The sequence below is a fragment of the Primulina tabacum genome, chromosome 4, assembly GCF_025594145.1.
Source record: "Primulina tabacum isolate GXHZ01 chromosome 4, ASM2559414v2, whole genome shotgun sequence".
Lineage (NCBI taxonomy): Eukaryota > Viridiplantae > Streptophyta > Magnoliopsida > Lamiales > Gesneriaceae > Primulina > Primulina tabacum.
The window spans coordinates 5945257-5966133 of record NC_134553.1 but is presented as its reverse complement, the minus strand read 5'-3'; the positions used below and the strand labels follow the sequence as shown (position 1 = coordinate 5966133).

Here is a 20877-nt window from a genome sequence, read left to right as displayed (position 1 = left end):
AAACCATCTCACAAATTTTTACTTTATTATAAAGACACTTTCGAGATCGAGACATTTTGATTTTTGGGGAAGGATATATGATCGGAAGTACCTGACACGGTTATCAAGGTTTTTTTTTTTAAAAAAAAAATCATGTCGACTATTTTTTCAAAAAAAAGAGATGTCAGTTTTTTTAAAAAAAGTATATTGTATTTCAAATATATTGAAATCATTTTTTTAAAAAAAAATTAGTTGACCAAATTTATTTTATAAATTTGATCCGGTTAGCCACCGTATTTAATCGGGCTTGTTGTATTTGAAACTAAAATCTTGCCCATAAGGTGCCCATACTATTCACCCCAACAGTAGAAAAGAACTGATCAGCAGCCACACGTACACAGATTGTGATACTTCATCATCCTCAAATACAATACTACTTTCTTTCAATGAAATCTTCACAAATTCAAACATCAGAGTTTGGATAAACTGACAAGGACATTTCAGTCCCAGAAAAAAGGTGTAAATTTTGGGTGCATCCAAGCTATCCTCTTCCACTCTTCAGCTTATGGATTCAATAAACTATCTCAAGGGTCCCACAAATTTACACACAAGAACATAGTAACTGGGTGGGTGCTACATTTAAGCCAAAGCATATCAATTGAAGTAAACGAAATCAATGACTTAGAGGGACGAATGTAGGTTTTATCCTTTCCAGCAACTTCTCAACTTCAATGAATCCACCAATCGGTCCTAAGGACGAGTATTTTATCCTTTTCCATCTGTTTTTGAATTTTAACACCAAATAGAGTATTTAAAACTTACCAGGATTAGAATGAAACTTATAAAAGAAGATATATGACCAAAATACTTGTTTTATAATGTTATAGGGGATCAAACATCTCACCTGGGTGCAAATGGAAGTGCAAAGCAATGGAGATGCAGATGATTGACGCTATTAAATGGAGGCTGGTGAAATCCAAATCTGAGACGAAATTTATCAAACAAATGTGAATTTTTCGCACTTTTTTAAAACGAATACCTCGCAAACCATATTGAGGATCTCATCTGGTAGGAATCATCGACGCAAAGGATAATATTGCCATGACACGATAGTTTCGAAGCACAACAAAAGCAAGGATTATGGCTAAGAAAGCTATTACAAAGGCTTGGTGGCATCCGGAACCTTCTTGAATGCTTTAATATTTCCTTTAAGGCAAAGAAATATTTCATAGTAGTTGAGAAGGAGAAATGACTTGAAGTTTCTAGGTTCATACAGAATGGCCTAGAAGGTGGCAGACAAAACTTGAACATTTTATGTTCATATGAAATGATCTAGAACGTTGTGTAAAGGACCAAGTCTAAAGCTTCTGGGGAAATATAGCAAAATGTGGAGACTGAAGATTTACACTATTCCAAGACTCTTTTATATTATTGAGAAGACAAGTGTAGTGATTTCTAGCAATAGAAGCCTATGATATTCAATTGGTCTTAGTCATCATCCATTCTTGGAGACAACTTCCATACATAAAGGCATGAGTTCATTTGAAAATCACATTCAAGAATTTCACAACTCATTCTGCATTCAACAAAATTATGATATTTTGTCTCTGTTTTGACAAATACTTATAAAACATTTTTATAAAAAAAAATTATTAATTTTTTATAAAATGTTTTAAAAGTTTTTTATGAATAAATATTTGTGTGGACAACTATGATATAAAATAGTTTTTCCAGTTAAAAAAGTGTTTGGACAATTATTTCAAAAAACAATTTAAAGAGAAAAATAATTAAGAATGTGTTTGGACAACCATTCTATATAAAAATTTTAATTATAATTTTCTTTCTTCTCATCTGTTTTATTGTTTACGATTAAGAGGTTCTCTTATTTTTCTTCACCTCATCTCATACGTTTGTGCTTGATTTTATTTCTTTTTCTTTTTCTTTTTCTCATTTAATGCACTATTAACTATATGCAATTTAAAACGTACAAGTTATCATTTAAAATGTTGAAAGCAAAAAGACATAATTTATAGTAAAAAAAATTTAACGACTTGATCTCGATGCATTCCACATTTGAGTTGGTACACTAAGTAATTCAAGTAAGAGAATTGACACTGAGCAAGAATCTAAATCTGAGTTGTTTCATTAATTCATTCTATGTGCACAACTTCATAAGGATCCAAGATAGTTATAATTAGACCACATAATTAATTTAGGGTAGGACTAACACAAATCGGCCCAACTAATGGGCAGGTCGAGTAATTTCATTTCTTTTCGCCTTCTTCACCCCTACACCATGCACCTGCCCCACGCCCAATCTCTCACAGGAGTCAATCTGAAAACTAGACCGTAAAATTACATGCACTAGCACCAAATGTTAAAAATTATACGAACCCAAGTTTCTCACAAAATCATTTCATCAAACAGTTACCTTATCATCCTTCCGGATCAAACATGTCACTCATGACCACTGGAACTAAACATAAATGCCATATGACTAATCCTAATGGTAACCTGTCTATTAGGGTTTGGGCGGAGGCAACGAAGGCAGGCTGAGATGAAAAGTAGGGAGATAAAAAGTTTGCATTTTTAGCATGGGAAGGGAGATTTGAGAAAAAAAAAATTGAAAAGGAATAACTCATTTACAATTTGACCATATATTTTACCAGCGTTTTTTATTTTAAAAACAACAAAAAATATATTTCAGTTATTTTTAAAATTTAACTTGGAAAACAATTTTTTAAAATGATTCCTGCAAAAATTTTGAAAACAACTTGTCCAAACACACATTGAATTTTTTTTCCTTATAAAACACTAAAAATGTTTTTAAAGTCCCATCCAAACGGATCCATTCTCTCTAGAAATTTTCCAAGTTATTTGTGCATACATATATACTTAACCACCCTAAATCACTCTCCAAGATTGTTTTGCTAGTACTCGCAGTGGCGTAGTCAAAGAGCAAAAGTCAAACGTGTACTTAGAAGAGTTAAGCCTGTGATAATATGCTATGGAAAATAACATTTGTCCGCCATGATAAGGTAGAGTAGTTCTAAATCCACTATTACAACTTACAGGCACAACTTTAAGATATACTAGATAATTAGAATTTCACAATGCAACACAAAAAATGACAAATATCCAACTTTTGTCTTCAAAGAAACATACCTATATTTCTCTGCATAAGGTGCATCTCTTTGCAATAGACTTTGTCCCACAGTCAACATGTGACTGACTAACAAAAAGGTAAATGTAGAATTCAGCCACATGAAATAAGAAATTACTCGGATATAGCATAGTGCCTAAAGAAGAAATGCCAATTATATAGTAGCTACCTAATGAAAAGTCTTCAGATCTTCTTTGAAGGTCTTTGACGGTTGGTATGTGCTCAATTGGAATCACCAAATAATGCCTACAAGAAATAATGTGTTTGTGTAAAAATTATTGACATTAAAAGAAGGAACAAAGTGCACACAAGAAATGAAATCAAAACACTATTGTATTCCCATTTGCTTCGTTTTCAGAGTTAATTTTTCATATGCTATAAAAAAAATTCAAAAAAACAAATTTAAAAGAATTCAAAGTAGAAACAATATGTTATTAATACCACATAACAATAATATAGTTGATAAAGTCAGAACTGAAGCTGAAACTTGAATAATATGAAAATGATTTTCAGTTTTCATATTAATGAACTTATTAATTTCCAGCACATTGACTAGCAGAGCTAAGTTTATTAAATGAAAAATTTTGGACATCAAATAAGTTGTTGCACAAGTGAAACTTGAATAGTATGAAATGATGTTCATTTTTCATGTTAGTGAAATTAAGCAATTTCCAGGCATCGACTAGCAGAGCAAAGTTTATTAAATGCAAAATTTTGGACATCAAATAAGTTGCTGAACTTGTGCAGCTGTAACCGTTAATCAACAAAAACAACTACTTTGAGTGATACACATTCACTCATTTTTGTTTTAAGTTCTTCCAAATACACCTAGGAAGAAAAAGCTATCCATTTCATTTTCCAATCATACTATAGATTGTTTTATTTTCTTCTGAAGGTATACAATTTTTTTTTGATAGGAAACATTATTTTATTATTAATATAGTAAAAAGGATTACATCAGTGGACTAGAAGTTCACTGTCCTAATCTAGTAAACAATAGCACGATTAGTTTAGTCATACACATAATCCCATTGTCTTATCAAATCGAAAATCGAAACATTCTTGAAATCTTTGTGAATTTCGATCCAATTGGCAACGGTAATCCTGATCTTCTCCCAGCACTTGTCAATATTTGCATCTTTTCCTTCAAAGATTATTTGGTTTCTTTCCAACCAAACCGTCCAACATATGCAATGAACCAAGACTTGCCAAAATAGTCTTCCTCTTTTGCTCGTGGTTTGTCCCAAATCCATACCGAATAATTCTTTTGTTGTTTTAGGTATCACCCAAACCAACTGCATCTCTTGCAACGCTCTATTCCACAATGATAACGAGAATGAACAGTGGATGAGAAGATGGTCCTGAGACTCTATATCATTCCTGCATAGAACACACCAATTGGGGCACAAAGCAATTCCGGGGCATTTTTTTTGAATCATATCCGAGGTAGGCAGCTTACCCAATGCGATTGTCCAAGAAAAAAACTGAATCTTGGTAGGAACAGGGACTTTCCAAATAGCCTCGAAAAATTGGAATTTTGGATAAAAATGATATGAGAAGAAAGACTCGTAGAATGATCTAACTGAAAACATACCCGACGAATCCCCGTTCCACTGAATAAAATCGTCCACCCCGTGAACTAATCTAACCGATTCTAAGACTTCTAATAGCCCTGACAACTCATCCATCTCCTCATCTCTCACCTCCCTTCGAAAATGAAAATCCCAAGAATAGTTGCCTGTGTCATAATCAATTTGTGCAAAATATGAAATAGGCAAATTGTGAAAAGATGATAGCTGAAATATTGATGGGAAACAAACTTTGAACGAACAGGCCCCCAACCAATTATCTTCCCAGAATCTGACCTTATTCCCTCCTCTCACCTTAACTGAAATCTTATTCTTAAAAGTTGGGTATATCTTGGAAATAAACTTCCAAGGGCATCTAAACGAAACATTTCTTGCCAACCCCGCATCCCACCCATTTTCTTGTAACCCATATTTACTAACAATAATCTTTTTCCACAATGTCCCATCTTCTACGAAAAATCTCCACCACCACTTCCCAAGCAAGGGTGTATTTTTGAATATGATTTTTGCAATTCCCAGTCCTCCTCTTTCCTTTGTTTTACAAACATGATCCCAGTGCGGCCAAATGTATGTGGCTGTCTCCATCCGCTCCGTCCCATAAAAAGTTCCTTGATATCTTATCCATCGAATCCTCAACACTTTTTGGGACCTTGAATAAAGACATGTAATATATCGGGATGGAATTCAAAACCGAAAGTATCAACGTCAATCTTTCCCCTATAGACAAAAATGCCTTCTTCCAAGTAGCCAGTTTTCTGGACATTTTAGCAACCACCGGCTGCCAGAATGATTGTTGCAATGGGTTGCCTCCCAAAGGTACACCCAAGTATGTAATAGGCCATGTCTCTTTACCATATCCCAATTATCTTGCTAACCTATCAACTTCTACATGTTCACGGTTTATTCCCAACAACGCACTCTTTTCCCAATTGATTTTCAAACCCGACATATCACAAAAAGAACTCACCACTTGTACCATGAATATTATGTGATCATCATCATGTGAGAAAAATAGTGTGTTGTCCGCAAACTGGATGTGAGATATCTGGATCTTTCCTCTGCCGACCTCTATCCCCTTTATTAGGTTCGATTCCTTAGCTTTGTCTATCAATCTTCCCAACACATCGACGACCAAATTGAATAGGAATGGAGACAATGGATCTCCTTGACGTAGACCTTTGAAAGCCCTAAATTTTCCTCTCGGCCATCCATCTCATCCAAGATCTCCATCTATTTCCAAACCCCTTCTTCATTAAAACGAAAGTCCCAACTCACGTTATCGTAAGCCTTCTCAAAGTCCACTTTCAAAACCCATCCTTTTTTTTCCTTAATCCTTGCCTCTTCAAGCAACTCGTTCGCTATAAGACCACAGTCTAGAATTTGTCTACCTTCAACAAATGCATTTTGCGATTCTGAAACTGTCTCCGCCATCCTTTTTTTCATCCTCTCTGTTAAGACTTTCGAAATTATCTTATATAAGCTTGTTATTAGACTGATCGGTCTGAAATCCTTCACTTTGTACGAGTCGACTTTCTTTCTAATCAAGCATATATAAGTCTCGTTGGTTAATCCGTTTATGATGCCACTCTGAAAAAACTCATCAAAAACCAACATAAGATCTGATTTGACAATTTCCCAACATTCTTGGAAAAAAGCCAAAGTAAATCCATCAGCTCCCGGGCTCTTGTTTCCATCGCACTTGAAGACTGCTTCTTTCACCTCGTCTTCGGTAAATTTATTTTCCAGCTGTCGACTCATCTCCGCTTCTATTGGACACCATTCCACACTTTCAATACCCCAACATCTCGCATCCGGCTTACAGTACAGTCCCTTGTAGAATTCTGAGATTATTGAAACAATCTCATCCTCACATGTTGTAATGGAACCATCATTTCTTTCGAGTCTTTCAATGGTTGACTTACTCTTACGTTGGTTAAGAAGGGAGTGAAAGAATTTTGTGTTTTGATCCCCTTCTTTGAACCATTTTATCTTGCTTTTTTGATAATTTATTTGATTCTTCCTTCTTGTCAACTCTTCGAACATCAATTTCGCTTCTTTTCTCTCGGTCACTAAGCCTTCTGAAGCCCTCACCTCACCCTCCAATTTGTCAATTCTGCTGATTTTGTTTGATAAGTCTGCTGATTTCATTTCCAGCATTCCATATACCTCTTTGTTCCACTTTTTGATGTCACCCTTAACTGACTTTAGTTTCATCATGAGTCTATATCCCGCCCATCCTTGTGTATTCGAATTGTTCCACCACGATTGTGTCAAAATTTTGAAGCTTTTGTCCCTTAACCACACGTTCTCAAATCTGAAAGGTGTAGGGCCCCACTTAGTTTTTGCCAAATCAAGAACCAGAGGGAAATGATCCGAAGTGATTCTCGGTAGATTGATTGTCTGTAGAATGGGTAAATTTCGGTCCATCCCACCGTGAACATGAATCTATCTAATCGGCAACAAATGGGTGAAGACCTGAGATTCGACCAAGTGAATTTTCCATTCATTAAAGGTGGATCACATAACTGAAGTTCCTGTATCAAGCTATCAAAACAGTGCATACTCGATGTCATTGAGCAGCTATTAATTTTCTCTTGAATTGACCTTACTACATTGAAATCTCCCCCCAAGCACCATCTATCTCCGCATATTACCCTCAGCCCTGCAAGCTCATCCCAAAAATTATTTCTTAAACTTGGTTGACATGGCCCGTAAACAGCTGTAAACCACCAGTCGTGTTGTGCATCTTTTTGAATGTGAATCGAAACAGAGAAATCCCCGATCAAATTATCCTTGACCATAATAACTCTTGGATCCCACATAATGAGAATCCCCCCTGATCTACCCACTGCAGGTAAGGTTACCCATTCCACAAATCTCGACTTCCATAGATTTGAAATTAATCTCATGTCCACCACTTCTTTTTTTGTTTCCTGCAGAATTATTAAATCTGGTTTTTCTTTGGCGATTACGGCTCGTATCAATCCCCTTCGTGTGGCTGATCCACTCCCCCTGATATTCCATGAAACAACTTTCATTGATTCACTTTCGCCTCCCTCTTATTCTTACAACATCTGACTACTTCACTCTTCGTCATCATTCCACACTCTTCTAAGTCGTTAAATTCCACCTTTTCTACACCCATTAACCTTAAGCACTCATTCTTATCGGTATAGTTGGATTCCTGCTTTCCCAGACCATCAATTTTCTCACCTTCAACCATCCCCTCGTGATGCCCTGTGAAGTTGTTTCCCGATATACCCACCTTTTTACCCACAGAGTCAATTTCCCGCTCACCCATAACCTCTACCCCTCCCCCCGACCCGAAGAAGGAAACTGAGACAGAAAGAGAATGGAAAGGAGAGTGATGAGAATTAGAATTGTTGGGTAAATTGCATACCTTGCTCGGAGACTCTTCAAAAAATTCGCCCAAATCATCAAAATCCTGAGATTTTCTTGTTGACTTATCCGAGTGATCAGAGATATGACTGTCGGCATCGCTGAAAGCTCCGCCATCATCTGAAGTATCATCCCTCGCTCCATGATATAGTTGTTCCTCCCATATTCCATCCTCCCCGTGACTTGTATCTTTGTCGATCTCAATGATTGATATCTTTGAAGTTTCTTTCTTTTGCAAGTGATATGATTCTTGATGTGACTTTACTTGTTTCCTGCGATATACATGCTCAAATTTCCTTTCAACTGGGCAATATTCCTCTTCTAAGTCTTGATGTCCATTGTCTTGTGTATCAAGAATGTTTGTAGATTCAATCTTCCCCTTCTGAAATTCATTCTCATCTTTAGGCTTTAACTTTTTGAGAATCTTGATATTCTTCCCACGTTGCCATGGTTCTGATACACAGCTCCGTTCTCCAGGATTTTCATCCTTCTCGGCGATCATAAGACCATTGGTTTCTTTAAATTTGCACATGTTCGGTGGCTCACAATTCTGGTCGTGCGAAACCATTCCTTCTTGGTTTTCTACTGAATGAGCTGTGATGTTGTCCTCCTGCCTTCTTTGGATGTCTTTCATGTTTTCTGCATTTGAAACGTTTTCTTTGAATCCTTTCTTGTTACCCCAGCCTGTCACGACTGTAGCTCCATTAATCACCACTTGTGCGTAAGATCTTTTTTCATACATGTCATACTCTGATATTTTGACTGAATCCACAATAATGCGAATGATCAAGGGTCCTCTTTTAGTTGTGATCTGAAGGTTTCTGTTGATGAACCCTCCTTCGACTCCCACTACTTTTATTTTTGCTGCTGATAAGTCTCTTAGTAGGACAGTATCTTGGCTGATGTTTAACAAACCTCCGCATTGATCACCAATACTTTTGAAAAGATCTTTGGACCATAGATCCCAAGGTATCCCTAATAGACGGATCCAACTGTGACAACACTCGAACACTTCCTCTTCACTGTTGCTGTTATGACTCCATCTTTGAAACGATAAAGTGACTTTATTTTCCAGAAAGCACTTCTTCAATCGCAAATAGAATAATGCATCCTCTTCGTTATGTGGCCACCAAACTGCTTTGTTGGCTTGAAATGGAAATACTTCAATCTTTCTCTGGACTGCCTTTCCGAGAGTTTTACTCACCAACTCCCACGATGTATTGACACAATCCCTTGTAATGATAATAGCCTTACTCCAATCCTTAGACATCATATCTGGTAATTGTTCCGATTCTGTCATTTCTGAATGTCCCTTGTCGCTAACATTCATCCAAACATTTCCCCGCTTCTGTGGTTGTTCCATTGTCTTTTGAATAACTCTAGAATTCAATACATCATCCCTTCTGTTTATCCTAAATTTGGACAAGTTGTTTGCCATCCATTTCCATCCCCCGTTGAATCTTCCACTTGGTATGATGATGCGCTGTGTCTTGCCCCTCCAAACTAGCTTGGATATTTCTAAATAACTTCCTCGACCGTTCACAATTCTCTGCATAGAAACCACTGCTTCTCTGCCTCTGAATCTATTGAAATTAGGGCAGGATTGTGGTTTGTTAATGTATTCCCACAATTTTGCTATGATCCAATCTAAACTTTCCAGATTCATTTCCAATACGTAGCTTGCATTTCTGGTTCTTTCGGTCACCATGACCGTATTACCCCTCCTGCCCCTGCTGATTAAGAACAGTTTTTGTTCAACTTTGATCTCGCAACTTGTTTTGAAATGGTTCCTGAACATCCCTTGATACATCTCGACTGTCGCAGAAATAATACCCTTATTTGTAAGAATTTTTCAGGAGTTTGTGGTGCTAGAAGGAATGAAATAGAACGGTGAGGGGTTTAAAAGTTCTAAGGAACGGTGATTGGAAGCAAGCGGCTAGGTTAAAGATCGAAGGATTTTTTTTTTTATTTTAAGAAGAAGATGGATGCCGCCGACGGCCGTAGGGCGGCGCCGGTGTCTGAGTTCAAAGAAGGTCGATGCGGCTCAGAGATTTTTGAAGTCAGTGAAGGAATCCAGTTGAACGGTGGTTTGAGGGGGGAGAGAGCATTTTCAAATTTTTCTCTCTCTAGGGTTTCCCCTTTGAAAAAGCTTCTTCTGAAGGTATACAATTGAATACATTTATTCATAAACCTTATAAATGAATGAGAGTGCATCACTCAATAATTAATGGATCATTCAAAATGGCTTCTCCAACACCCTAAATTTGGATGATTTACATGGTTTAGACTTGAGTTTATACAAAAGGCTCTGGTTTACAGTAAAAAAATATTGAAGGTTGAGTCCATAAGGCCAAAATGATTACTATCCTTCCATGCCAATGACCAAGTGGGATGAATGGTTGATAAAGTCCTGAGGTGAAAAGCCTCGTATAGTAGACTTGGAATATGTTGGGCACATGTTCTGCTAAATCACTATATATGTTGTTGTCCCCTTCAAGTTCTTGTTTTATTCGCCAATAACGTTTTTTCAATGCACTTAGGAGACACAAGCTTCAAACACATTATGCAGAACGAGTTTCTTCAATGAGTCTAGCTTTTTTATTGGCCTTACGTAATGTATATCTATTGTCATGTATTGAACTATTGCTCTATGTATTATCATCATTTTATATTAGGTACAATTTTATCACATCAATTGCAAGTTGTCGATGCATGGTTAACTATGCCAAGAGCAATGCAATTTTTTAAATAACTAATTCACCCCCTCTTAGGATCAATAGTTTTTCACTTGGAAATACTTAGAAATGCCCTCAAATTAGCTTTAACTGAACTGGAAGAATTTTTATTGGACTTAAATATAGGCACTTAAATGTTAAGCACAATACAACGTAACTTGTTTAATGAAAATAGCAGAAGAAAACAACAGACGACATGCAAAATTTCATAAGTAGGCACTCGATTAAGATCAATCGTAATCACTTCTTTAGGTCAAGTAGGTCATTTATTGTTTATTCTATGCCTGTGATTAGCTTCTACGTTATTTAATTCCCACACCTACAAAATCATCATCGTGGAAACCATATTCAACAAAACCCCGCATGTTGAATGCTAGCTTTTGGAAATACGCTTTTCCCTTTTCTCACGCTTTTCTTTATTGTTGTCTTCCTTAGTATAAATAGGCTGTGTGTTTGTATTCTTGATAGTAAGAAATAATACAGCAGATATTCATTTCTCACATATTTTGACATGGTATCAGAGCAACGAAGATCACGATCCAAGCTCTCGATCTGCTGAATTGTGATTTTTTTTACTGCACTGATCAATTTTACTTTCAAAGATTTCCTTCCGATCAGTTTTACCTTCAAGTTTTTTTTTAGCTCGCAGCTTCGATTCCAGACTCTCAACAAAATTGAAGCTCAATTATGGCGAATGGACCTAATTTCAATGATCCTATGTTCATCCATCCTTCAGATACTCCAGGTATGAATCCTGTTAATAATCAGTTAGTAGGAACGGAAAATTATGGGATCTGGAGCCGAGCTATGTTGATCGCATTGCAAGCTAAGAATAAAATTGGATTTATCGATGGTACTTGTAAGAGACCTGAAGCTGGTAGTGCAGCAACATTGCAATGGGAAAGATGTAATGCTCTTGTATTGTCGTGGATATTGAATACTGTTTCTAGCAAGATTTTCGGTGGAATTGTTTATGCAACCGAATCTTCAGTTGTGTGGTCAGATCTAAAAGAACAATTTGATAAGGTCAATGGCTATCGCATTTTTGCCCTGCATCGGGATATAGGAAGATTGACTCAAGGACAAAGCACTATTTCTGCATATTACTGCAAGCTTAAGCAACTTTGGGATGAGTTTGCCTCATTAGTGACTTTGCCCTCCTGTGAGTGTACTGCAGCTAAGAAATATGTTGAGCATGATCAACAGCATCGATTGCTACAATTTTTGATGGGATTAAACGAAAGGTATGCTGCCATACGAAGTCAGATTCTGATGATGTCGCCTCTACCTACAGTGGGACAAGCGTTTTCAATTGTTTCTCAAGAGGAATCTCATCAGTTCATTATCTGCTATTGAGCATCCACCAACGGTATTTTATTCCAACCAGAATAGACCAGATTATCAAAGAAAGGATATTATGAAATGTGAGCACTAATTGGACTGGACATTCAAAGGAGAATTGCTATAAGGTAGTTGGATATCCTTCATGGCATCGTCTCTTTCGAGGACAGAGTCGAGGTGGTGGCAATAAACGCTTTGGGCGAGGTTTTGGTAGAGGACATAAGAATGTTGCTGATGTGCATTTGGTTGAAAATGTTGAACCTCCACCCTTGCACACTTCTGGTCCTGTTCTCAACACAAGTCCTAGTCCTGCTCCTGTGTTCACCTCTGCCCAATATGCAGAAATCCTGAAGCTTTTGGGCAATAGCAATCTTCAAACCAGTGCTGAACCTGTGGTCAATATGGCAGGTAATTTGCATACCTTTCATGTTTCCAAGCCACCTTCTGATTGGATTGTTGATACTGGTGCCAATGAACACATGGTTGGAAATTTGAGCTTGCTTAAAAATCCTCAGTCCATGTTGAATTCCAATAGTTCAGTGAAGTTGCCTAATGGTAGTACTACCCTCATTAGTCAGCTAGGTTCAGTAGAATTATCTTCTTCAATCACTCTTCACAATGTTCTCCACATTCCAGATTTTCAGTTCAATCTATTGTCCATATCTAAATTCACCAAATCCCATAATTGCTTTGTCACATTCTACCCTCATTTTTGTCTCTTTCAGGACCTCAAAAATGGGAGGATTGTGGGGATTGGTAAAGAAACAAATGGACTCTATCATCTTGAAGCACCTCATTCCATGGAGACCTTGTGTCAGCCAATGAATAGCTTATGTTCTTCTTTTCCTCAATGTAATACTTTACTGTTACACAAAGAAACTCCCACTTGTGCAACTGTGAATGCACCTTTGTGGCACAAGCGTCTAGACCATATGTCTGAAACAAGAATGCGTTTACTATCATTTTTACCAAATAATTTGTCTCTCTTACATTGCCCTGTTTGTCCACAATCTAAGCAAGCAAGATTGAAGTTCCCTTTGCACAGTGAACCTAAAACTTTGCATTCTTTTCATTTGCTCCATATGGATATTTGGGGACCATTCAATACCCCAATTTTGAATGGGGAGAGATATTTTTTGTCCATAGTAGATGATTTTACTCGTGGCACATGGGTATATCTTATGCATTCTAAATTAGACGTACTTCGCATTCTAAAAGCTTTCTTTGCTCTTGTTCGAACCCAATTTTCTAGCACGGTCAAGATTGTTCGGACAGACAATGCCTTAGACTTCTTTAAAACCGAGTGCCAAGATTTGTTTTCCTCCCTTGGCATCATTCATCAAAGTTCTTGTCATTATACCCCGCAACAAAATGGAATTGTGGAACGCAAACATAGGCATATTCTTGATATTGCTCGTGCATTGCGTTTTCAGTCTTCTGTTCCTCTTCATTATTGGGGCGACTGTGTGTTGACTGCCACATACCTTATCAATAGAACTCCTAGTCCCATTTTGCACAACAAAACTCCATATGAATTACTCATGGGTACTCCACCTTCCTATGCTCATTTGCATGCGTTTGGGTGTTTGTGCTATGTTGTTTCGTTGCCATTGGGACATAAGTTCTCTCCCCGAGCCAATTCTTGTGTATTCCTTGGATATTCCATTACACAAAAAGGATACAAGGTTTTAAATCTCCATAACAAAAAATTGTTTGTCTCTAGAGACGTGGTTTTTCATGAACACACATTTCCTTTTGAAACTCCTTGTTCTAGCCCGTCAACTTTTCCTACTCATTCGTCTATAATTGACGAAGTTTTTGATAACCCCTCCATTCATCCTCAAATAGCTCCTAATGCCATTGCTCATATTCCTCGGCGTTCTTCTCGCTGTACCACTCCACCTATTTGGACAAAGGATTATTCTTGTCCCACCTTATCTAACCATTGTCTGTATCCAATTTCTGATTTTCTCAATTCCTCCCATTTTTCTCCTTCCTATCAAAGTTTCCTTGCATCCATTTCTTCTGTTAAGGAACCACAGCACTATCATGAGGCAATAGTTGATGCTAGATGGAAGGATGCAATGGCCTTGGAAATTGCAGCTCTTGAATCAAACCATACTTGGGATGTGGTTACTCTCCCAAAAGGGCTGTCTCAATTGGTTGTCGATGGGTTTTTAAGGTAAAGCATCATTTTGATGGCTCTGTCGATAGATTTAAAGCTCGGTTAGTTGCTAAAGGATATACGCAACAACCCGGTATTGATTTCCATGATACTTTCTCACCCACTGCCAAAATCGTAACCATTCGCTGCTTGTTAAGCCTGGCTGCAGCTCATGGTTGACCATTATATCAAATGGATGTTACCAATGCCTTCCTTCAGGGGGATTTGGATGAGGAAATATATATGTCTCTTCCGCAGGGATATTGCGTCGAGGGGGAGAATAAGATGTGTAAACTCCGCAAATCTCTATATGGGCTTAAACAAGCCTCTAGACAATGGAACAACAAGTTTGCTAGTATAATGGTTGCTGCTGGTTACACTCAATCTGAGCATGACCATTCGTTGTTTGCTAGGCACCATGGAGCTTCTATTACCTTGTTAATCGTATATGTAGATGACATTGTGATCACGGGAAATAACGATGAAGATATTAATGCTTTAAAGGCATTTTTACATTCGAATATTCAGTTGAAGGATCTTGGTTTATTGAAGTATTTTCTTGGGATTGAAGTTGCTAGGTCAGCAGAGGGAATTTACTTATGCCAAAGGAAGTATGCATTGGAACTTATAGCAGATTTTGGAATAGCAGGAGCGAAGCCTTGTGATACTCCGATAGAACAGAACCTTAAACTTACCAGCCATGAACTTGATGCAATGGGATGTAAGAACAAATCTACCACATGTAAAGACGCTTTATTGGAAGATGCGAGCTCATATAAGCGTTTGGTTGGAAGATTAATCTACCTAACCATTACACGACCAGATATATGTTATACGGTGCAAAATCTGAGTCAATTTATGCATGCTCCTAAGAAATCTCATATGGATGCTGCCATTCGAGTATTGAAATATCTTAAGGGATCTCCTGGCCTTGGTATCATGTTTCCAGCAGAGAATGATTTAAAGATCTCAGCGTATTGTGATTCCGGATTGGGCTAGTTGTCTGATGACTAGACGATCTCTCACTGGCTACTGCATTAAAATCGGAAATTCCATTGATATCATGGCGGACGAAGAAACAGAGTACGATCTCAAGGTCATCAGCAGAAGCCGAGTATAGAGCCATGGCAAACACTACCTGTGAGATTGTTTGGATTCTTGGTGTTTACAAAGACATGGGAACAAGCATATCAACACCAGTAGTATTGCACTGTGACAATAAGGCAGCAATGCATATAGCTGCAAATCCCATGTATCATGAACGAACCAAACACATAGAGATCGATTGTCACTTGGTTCGTGAGAAAATCAAGAACAAAGTTATTTCAACTAGCTACGTTCCAACGAACCAGCAGTTGGCAGACGTTTTTACCAAAGGGTTGAACAAGAACCAGCATGAGTATCTCATTTCCAAGCTTGGTGTTCGAAACCTACACAAAGCTTGAGGGGGAGTGTTGAATGCCAGCTTTTGGAAATACGCTTTTCCCTTTTCCCACGCTTTTCTTTATTGTTGTCTTCCTTAGTATAAATAGGCTGTGTGTTTGTATTCTTGATAGTAAGAAATAATACAGCAGATATTCATTTCACATATTTTGACACCGCAGATTTCTCCAATGTATTCCAATTGAAAATTCAGAATTTCCGTATTTTCATCGAGTGTTAGTCAATTCGATAAAGGGCCCTAAAAATTAAAGCATCGCAACATTACACAAAAGACATTTAGGAGGTAATTGTTAGTGCTCATAACGCTCCACAAGAAGTTGAATCCAAAACAGCTCAGATAAATCTTAAAGCGTCCTTGGGAGTTTTAGCCAGTTAGCTCAATTTCGTTCCAAAGGCTACACAGTGTGATAAAGAAGCACTGCCGAGCCTCAATCCCTAGAATTATTCAAACGGATTCAAATTTCAAAACCATACAAGAGGAGCGATAATTTCTCGCTTCAAAAGAGGTTCATTCAGCAGGTGTTGGACATCGATCACATACCATGATCAATCTCAATAATGAGTGAAAAAGGAAGAGGAAAAAATAAAAATAATTAACGAGACAAATATAGCACAAAAATTGATATTTCTGCACTGGATGAGAAAAATAACCAAAACAAAAACTGGGATAGTGAATCGGGAGAAACCTGAACGCAGAAGGATTAATGTCTTGAAAAGCAACAACTTTACCATCCTACATCAATCGATACAGACGGGTGTATTACAAAATTTATACAAGAAATTGAACCAAGTTGGTGGGAAAAAGAATAAAAAAAAAAACTAGACCTGATGAAGGAGCGTGGCGGAGGTGGAAGAAGTGGAGATTTGGCAAAAGACACAAGATGCAGTAACGGTTGCCGCCATTCCTCCAATCTTCTCCGCTGCTTTGATCATTCCATTTTCACCATTTCTACGAGAGGCTCGGGCAAGGCAAGTAAATAGATGGTGCTTCTGCAAATTTGGGGATTATATTTTAGGAATTTAAAAATTAAATATTATCCAAATCTGAGGGTAAATTTTTTTAAAATATTTTTTTATAAAATCCATAATTTTAAAATCAATAGAAACGACAATATCTGATTTAAATCGTTTTTCATATATAGACATACTTGATATAAGGTAAAAGTTTGTGTGAGACGGTTTCACGGGTCGTATTTTATGAGCCAGATCTTTTATTTGGGTCATCCATAAAAAGTAAATATTTTTTATGCTAAGAGTATTATTTTTTATTGTGAATATCGGTAAGGTTAACCTGTCTCACAGATAAAAATTCGTGAGATCGTCTCACAAAAAATCTACTCATATAAAGACCATGAGGGCATCCGCATCCGTCGGAATTAATTCATGTTAATAACTCTCCATCTCATCAAAAATGATGGGGTCCACGAGCCACATATTCATTACATTAACACTTCCTCATTATTAACACACACCCACATTCATTTAATTTCAACTTTCATTATTTATGGGTCCCACTGTCCACTTACTCATTTTTTTTTATTTTTAATATTTCAATATCTTTCTAATATTTTTAAAATTTTACAACAAATATTACTAAAAATAAATAGTATTATTATTTTAAAAATAACTTAATTCCAATATTTATTAAAATATTATTAAGAAATGAAAAAAAAAGTTGGACTCTTTTATTTAAAATATTATTCAACACAATCTCTTTAAAAAAACACAAAATACAAAGAAAACGAATTACGATAATCGAATATAGCCGTTGGTGCATAATTTTACCGTTTGAAAATAGCCGTTGGTGATAATTAGCGACGGTCACATAGCGACGGGTGTTAAAAAACCGTCGCAAATAGCGACATTTTTTTAAAAAAAACAGACGTTTTTCACTTTGCGACGGTTTACGAAAAACCGTCGCAAATTTCGAAATAACGCCGTTCATTCTGATGAATTTCTTGGCTGCCATGTCAGCCAAGATTATTAATTCTTGCGCCCACATTGGTGGGCGAAAATTAATGGGTGTTATTAACACCCATTAACCAACCAATGTGGGTGCCCTAATGTCACGTTAATATGTTATAAGTTTGGCTCGTCTAAGCCTAGTGAGTTGTAGGCTGGTGGCGTTCCGGCTCTAATCTAATTAATAATTAAAATATATTTATTATCTTAGTTAATTTTTTTTATAAACGTTGACTAAAAGAATTAAATAAATAATAATCAACTAAAAATTAATTAAAAGATACTCTTAATTAGCTAAATACATAATCTAAATGAAAATATCCATAGACTTTCAATTTCTTTGTCGTAAAAATCTTCTTCAATTATAGAATTTTTTTTATTACCGGTTTTGAGCGTGTGCAATATTACCCTTTGCTCAACAAATAAATATATATATTTACATAAATACAACAAATCTTCCTCAATATACACACTGGGTGAAATTATGTTGGTTTTATGGCGTACGGGTAATAACAAGTCATTCAAATTAGGACAATCTGTCCAATTTATAATATATTTGTGCGATTTTGTTTCTTTTGTTTGTTTGTTTTTTTTTTTTACTCATCTTTGTACCACAATTTAGTTTAAGATATCTCACGAATCTTTATCTGTGAGACGAATCAATCCTACCGATATTCACAATAAAAAGGAATACTTTTAGCATAAAAAGTAATATTTTTTCATGGACGACCCAAATAAGAGATCTATCTCATAAAATACAACTCGTGAGATCGTCTCACCCAAACTTTTGACTTAGGTTAAACAGAAAAACTTACCTCTTTGTTTTTAACTCTACATCTCACCACTCACTAGTCACTACCGCCACGCTGCCGGAAGTGCTTCACCGTGTGGGTGTTTATTTAAAAAAAAAATTTAACATGGGAAACTTTAATATGCTTCCTCTTATATTGTCCAAGTAAAATATCATATTCTTCCTCTTATTTTTTGTAATATTTCTTATATAAAAATGGCACTTTGCATATGATTAAGAAATAATCTTTTAAATATATTGACAAAATGAAATATTAATTAAACAATAAATTATTACTTAGTTTTTCATAAAATAAAATGGTAATTTTACTAGCTACATTTTAACTATTAATGATTCGTTTACGCTTTATAAATAAAATAAAGCACAGGTGTCGATCACGATGCCGTCAACAATGACCCGAAAGGATTGATACGTTAGAAATGCAATGGTGAAATGGAGTGAGTGGTTTTAGATCTAAAAAGTTAACAAAGATATCTCAAACTAAAGTTTAACTAGAGATGGTAAAGTATTGTCAGTGAAGCACCTCCTGTGGCTGAAACATGCACTAAATTGACAACGGTGGCGGTGAGAGCTAGCGGCAAGGTGATGGGAAGGGTGTGGAGGGGAGAAAATAGAGGAATAAAAATCAAAGATGTGGGTTGTTTTTTTCTGAATTAATTAATCATGGTTGAAAGGATTATAAAAGATAAAAAAGGAAAACAAAGTTACACAAATAAATTATAAATTGGATATATGAATGTATATGAATGGATTAGAGTATTACTCATGTGCTGACGATTTAGTGATACTCTTTGGATGGCAGGAATCCCAACCCGATGAAAGGTGGCATACCCGGTGGGTCATATATTTTCCCAAGAATGAGTTCCGGATAGTTTCTTTTCGTACTCTCGAGTAAAAAATATTTTCTCATGAACAACTCAAGCTTCTTATATCTGTTTTTTCTAAGAAACTAACCTTGTAGAGTCATTTACTCTAAATCTCATGTTTTAGGGACAATAGGGAGTCATTTTCTTGATATAGAGTTCCATTTGTGTTACTGGAGGCAGGGCCGATCCTAACAATATTTGAGCCTGAATCTAACTTGGTTGATCGGAGAAAAGTTTTTCAGTAATTTCTTTCTCAATAGATAACATAGCCAATTCATTCAATCTTTCTTGTGACTTGGTTGATCGGAGAAAATTTTTGATGCTTTAACTTTGAGAAACTTCGCTCTGCACTTGCTACTGTGACCGGGACAGTCAACAAGATTTTGTAAGTAATATGAGCATTTGAGATTCTAAATGCAATCATTATTCATATGAGTATCACATAAAAAGACGCTGATGATCAAGCGCAAACAATCTTTAGCCACAGTAATAGCTTGAATGAATCTCCCACTTTCTACACAACTAAATAACTGGGAAAAGTTGTCTTACTCACCAACCGAATTCAACATCAAATATACATATCAGTTATAGCCAATCACCACACATTCTTGATACGCCCCACATACACATTTTCAACCTTTCACTTTTGAATTTTGATCTTAGCTGGACCTGATATGGTGAACGAATGGACTGATTCCATGGGACCTTTAGGGTTTTCAATTTTTCATCTCGTTATACTTTATATATATTGATATTTGAAATTTTGAATACATATTTTAAGAAATATTTGGGTTTTTTCTATGCACTCTCAAGCAAAGTTTCATAGCAGAAGATTTCATGATTTGGAAACTTCCTCGTGTATATATCACAAAAGCAAAAACAAAAGGGAAGTCTCAAATCTTGAATCCCCGCCTCAGAAAGAGTGAATAAATCATTAATTCGAATGTAATATATTATTGATTCTCTTTTTCTGATTTGTTCCGATTTTTATAATTGTCCTTAATCCGTTATGCTTCCTACAATTACTCCACCCCGATAAGAAAACTAGAATGGTTTGGTAAATCATACCAACGTCGTCTTATTGCCAGCTAGATTAATTCATCCACTCCTGACTTTGATTTCGAAGAGGACCGATAATTTCTTAAAATTTTACGAGTGATTTTTTTAATAATAAATTTCATGTTTCGGCTGCACTAATTCTTCACAAACTGGATTTTTCCTTTCGTTTCCATAGATGCATATGTGGGGGCTATCTAGTATTATATATAATAATTTTTTTTAAAACTTTTTGGGCCCCAAAAAAGGGATGAGCCTGAGTCATTGGACTCATTTGACTCCAAATAAGCACGGCCCTGCTGGGAGGTACTCGTTTTGTGATGAAACCAGATTTTGGAACTAATTTTGCCAGCCTCACACATGATGTTT

General features: G+C 36.4%; 1 protein-coding gene and 1 long non-coding RNA gene across 2 annotated transcripts; one reads left to right on the top strand and one right to left on the bottom strand.

The window, feature by feature from the left end:
• Positions 1-394: 394 nt before the first annotated feature.
• On the bottom strand, positions 395-16835 carry LOC142542799 (bifunctional adenosine 5'-phosphosulfate phosphorylase/adenylylsulfatase HINT4). Its single transcript, XM_075649628.1, has 6 exons — positions 16639-16835; positions 16500-16546; positions 3312-3388; positions 3145-3211; positions 884-961; positions 395-758 (listed from the first exon to the last, which is right to left on the bottom strand). The coding sequence occupies exons 1-6, from the start codon at positions 16744-16746 to the stop codon at positions 653-655; spliced, it is 483 nt and encodes a 160-aa protein (XP_075505743.1). The 5' UTR covers positions 16747-16835; the 3' UTR covers positions 395-652.
• Positions 3507-16476, top strand: LOC142542801 (uncharacterized). Its single transcript, XR_012819591.1, has 3 exons — positions 3507-4037; positions 10292-11230; positions 15975-16476. It is a non-coding gene; the product is annotated as an uncharacterized LOC142542801 (long non-coding RNA).
• Positions 16836-20877: the final 4042 nt, after the last annotated feature.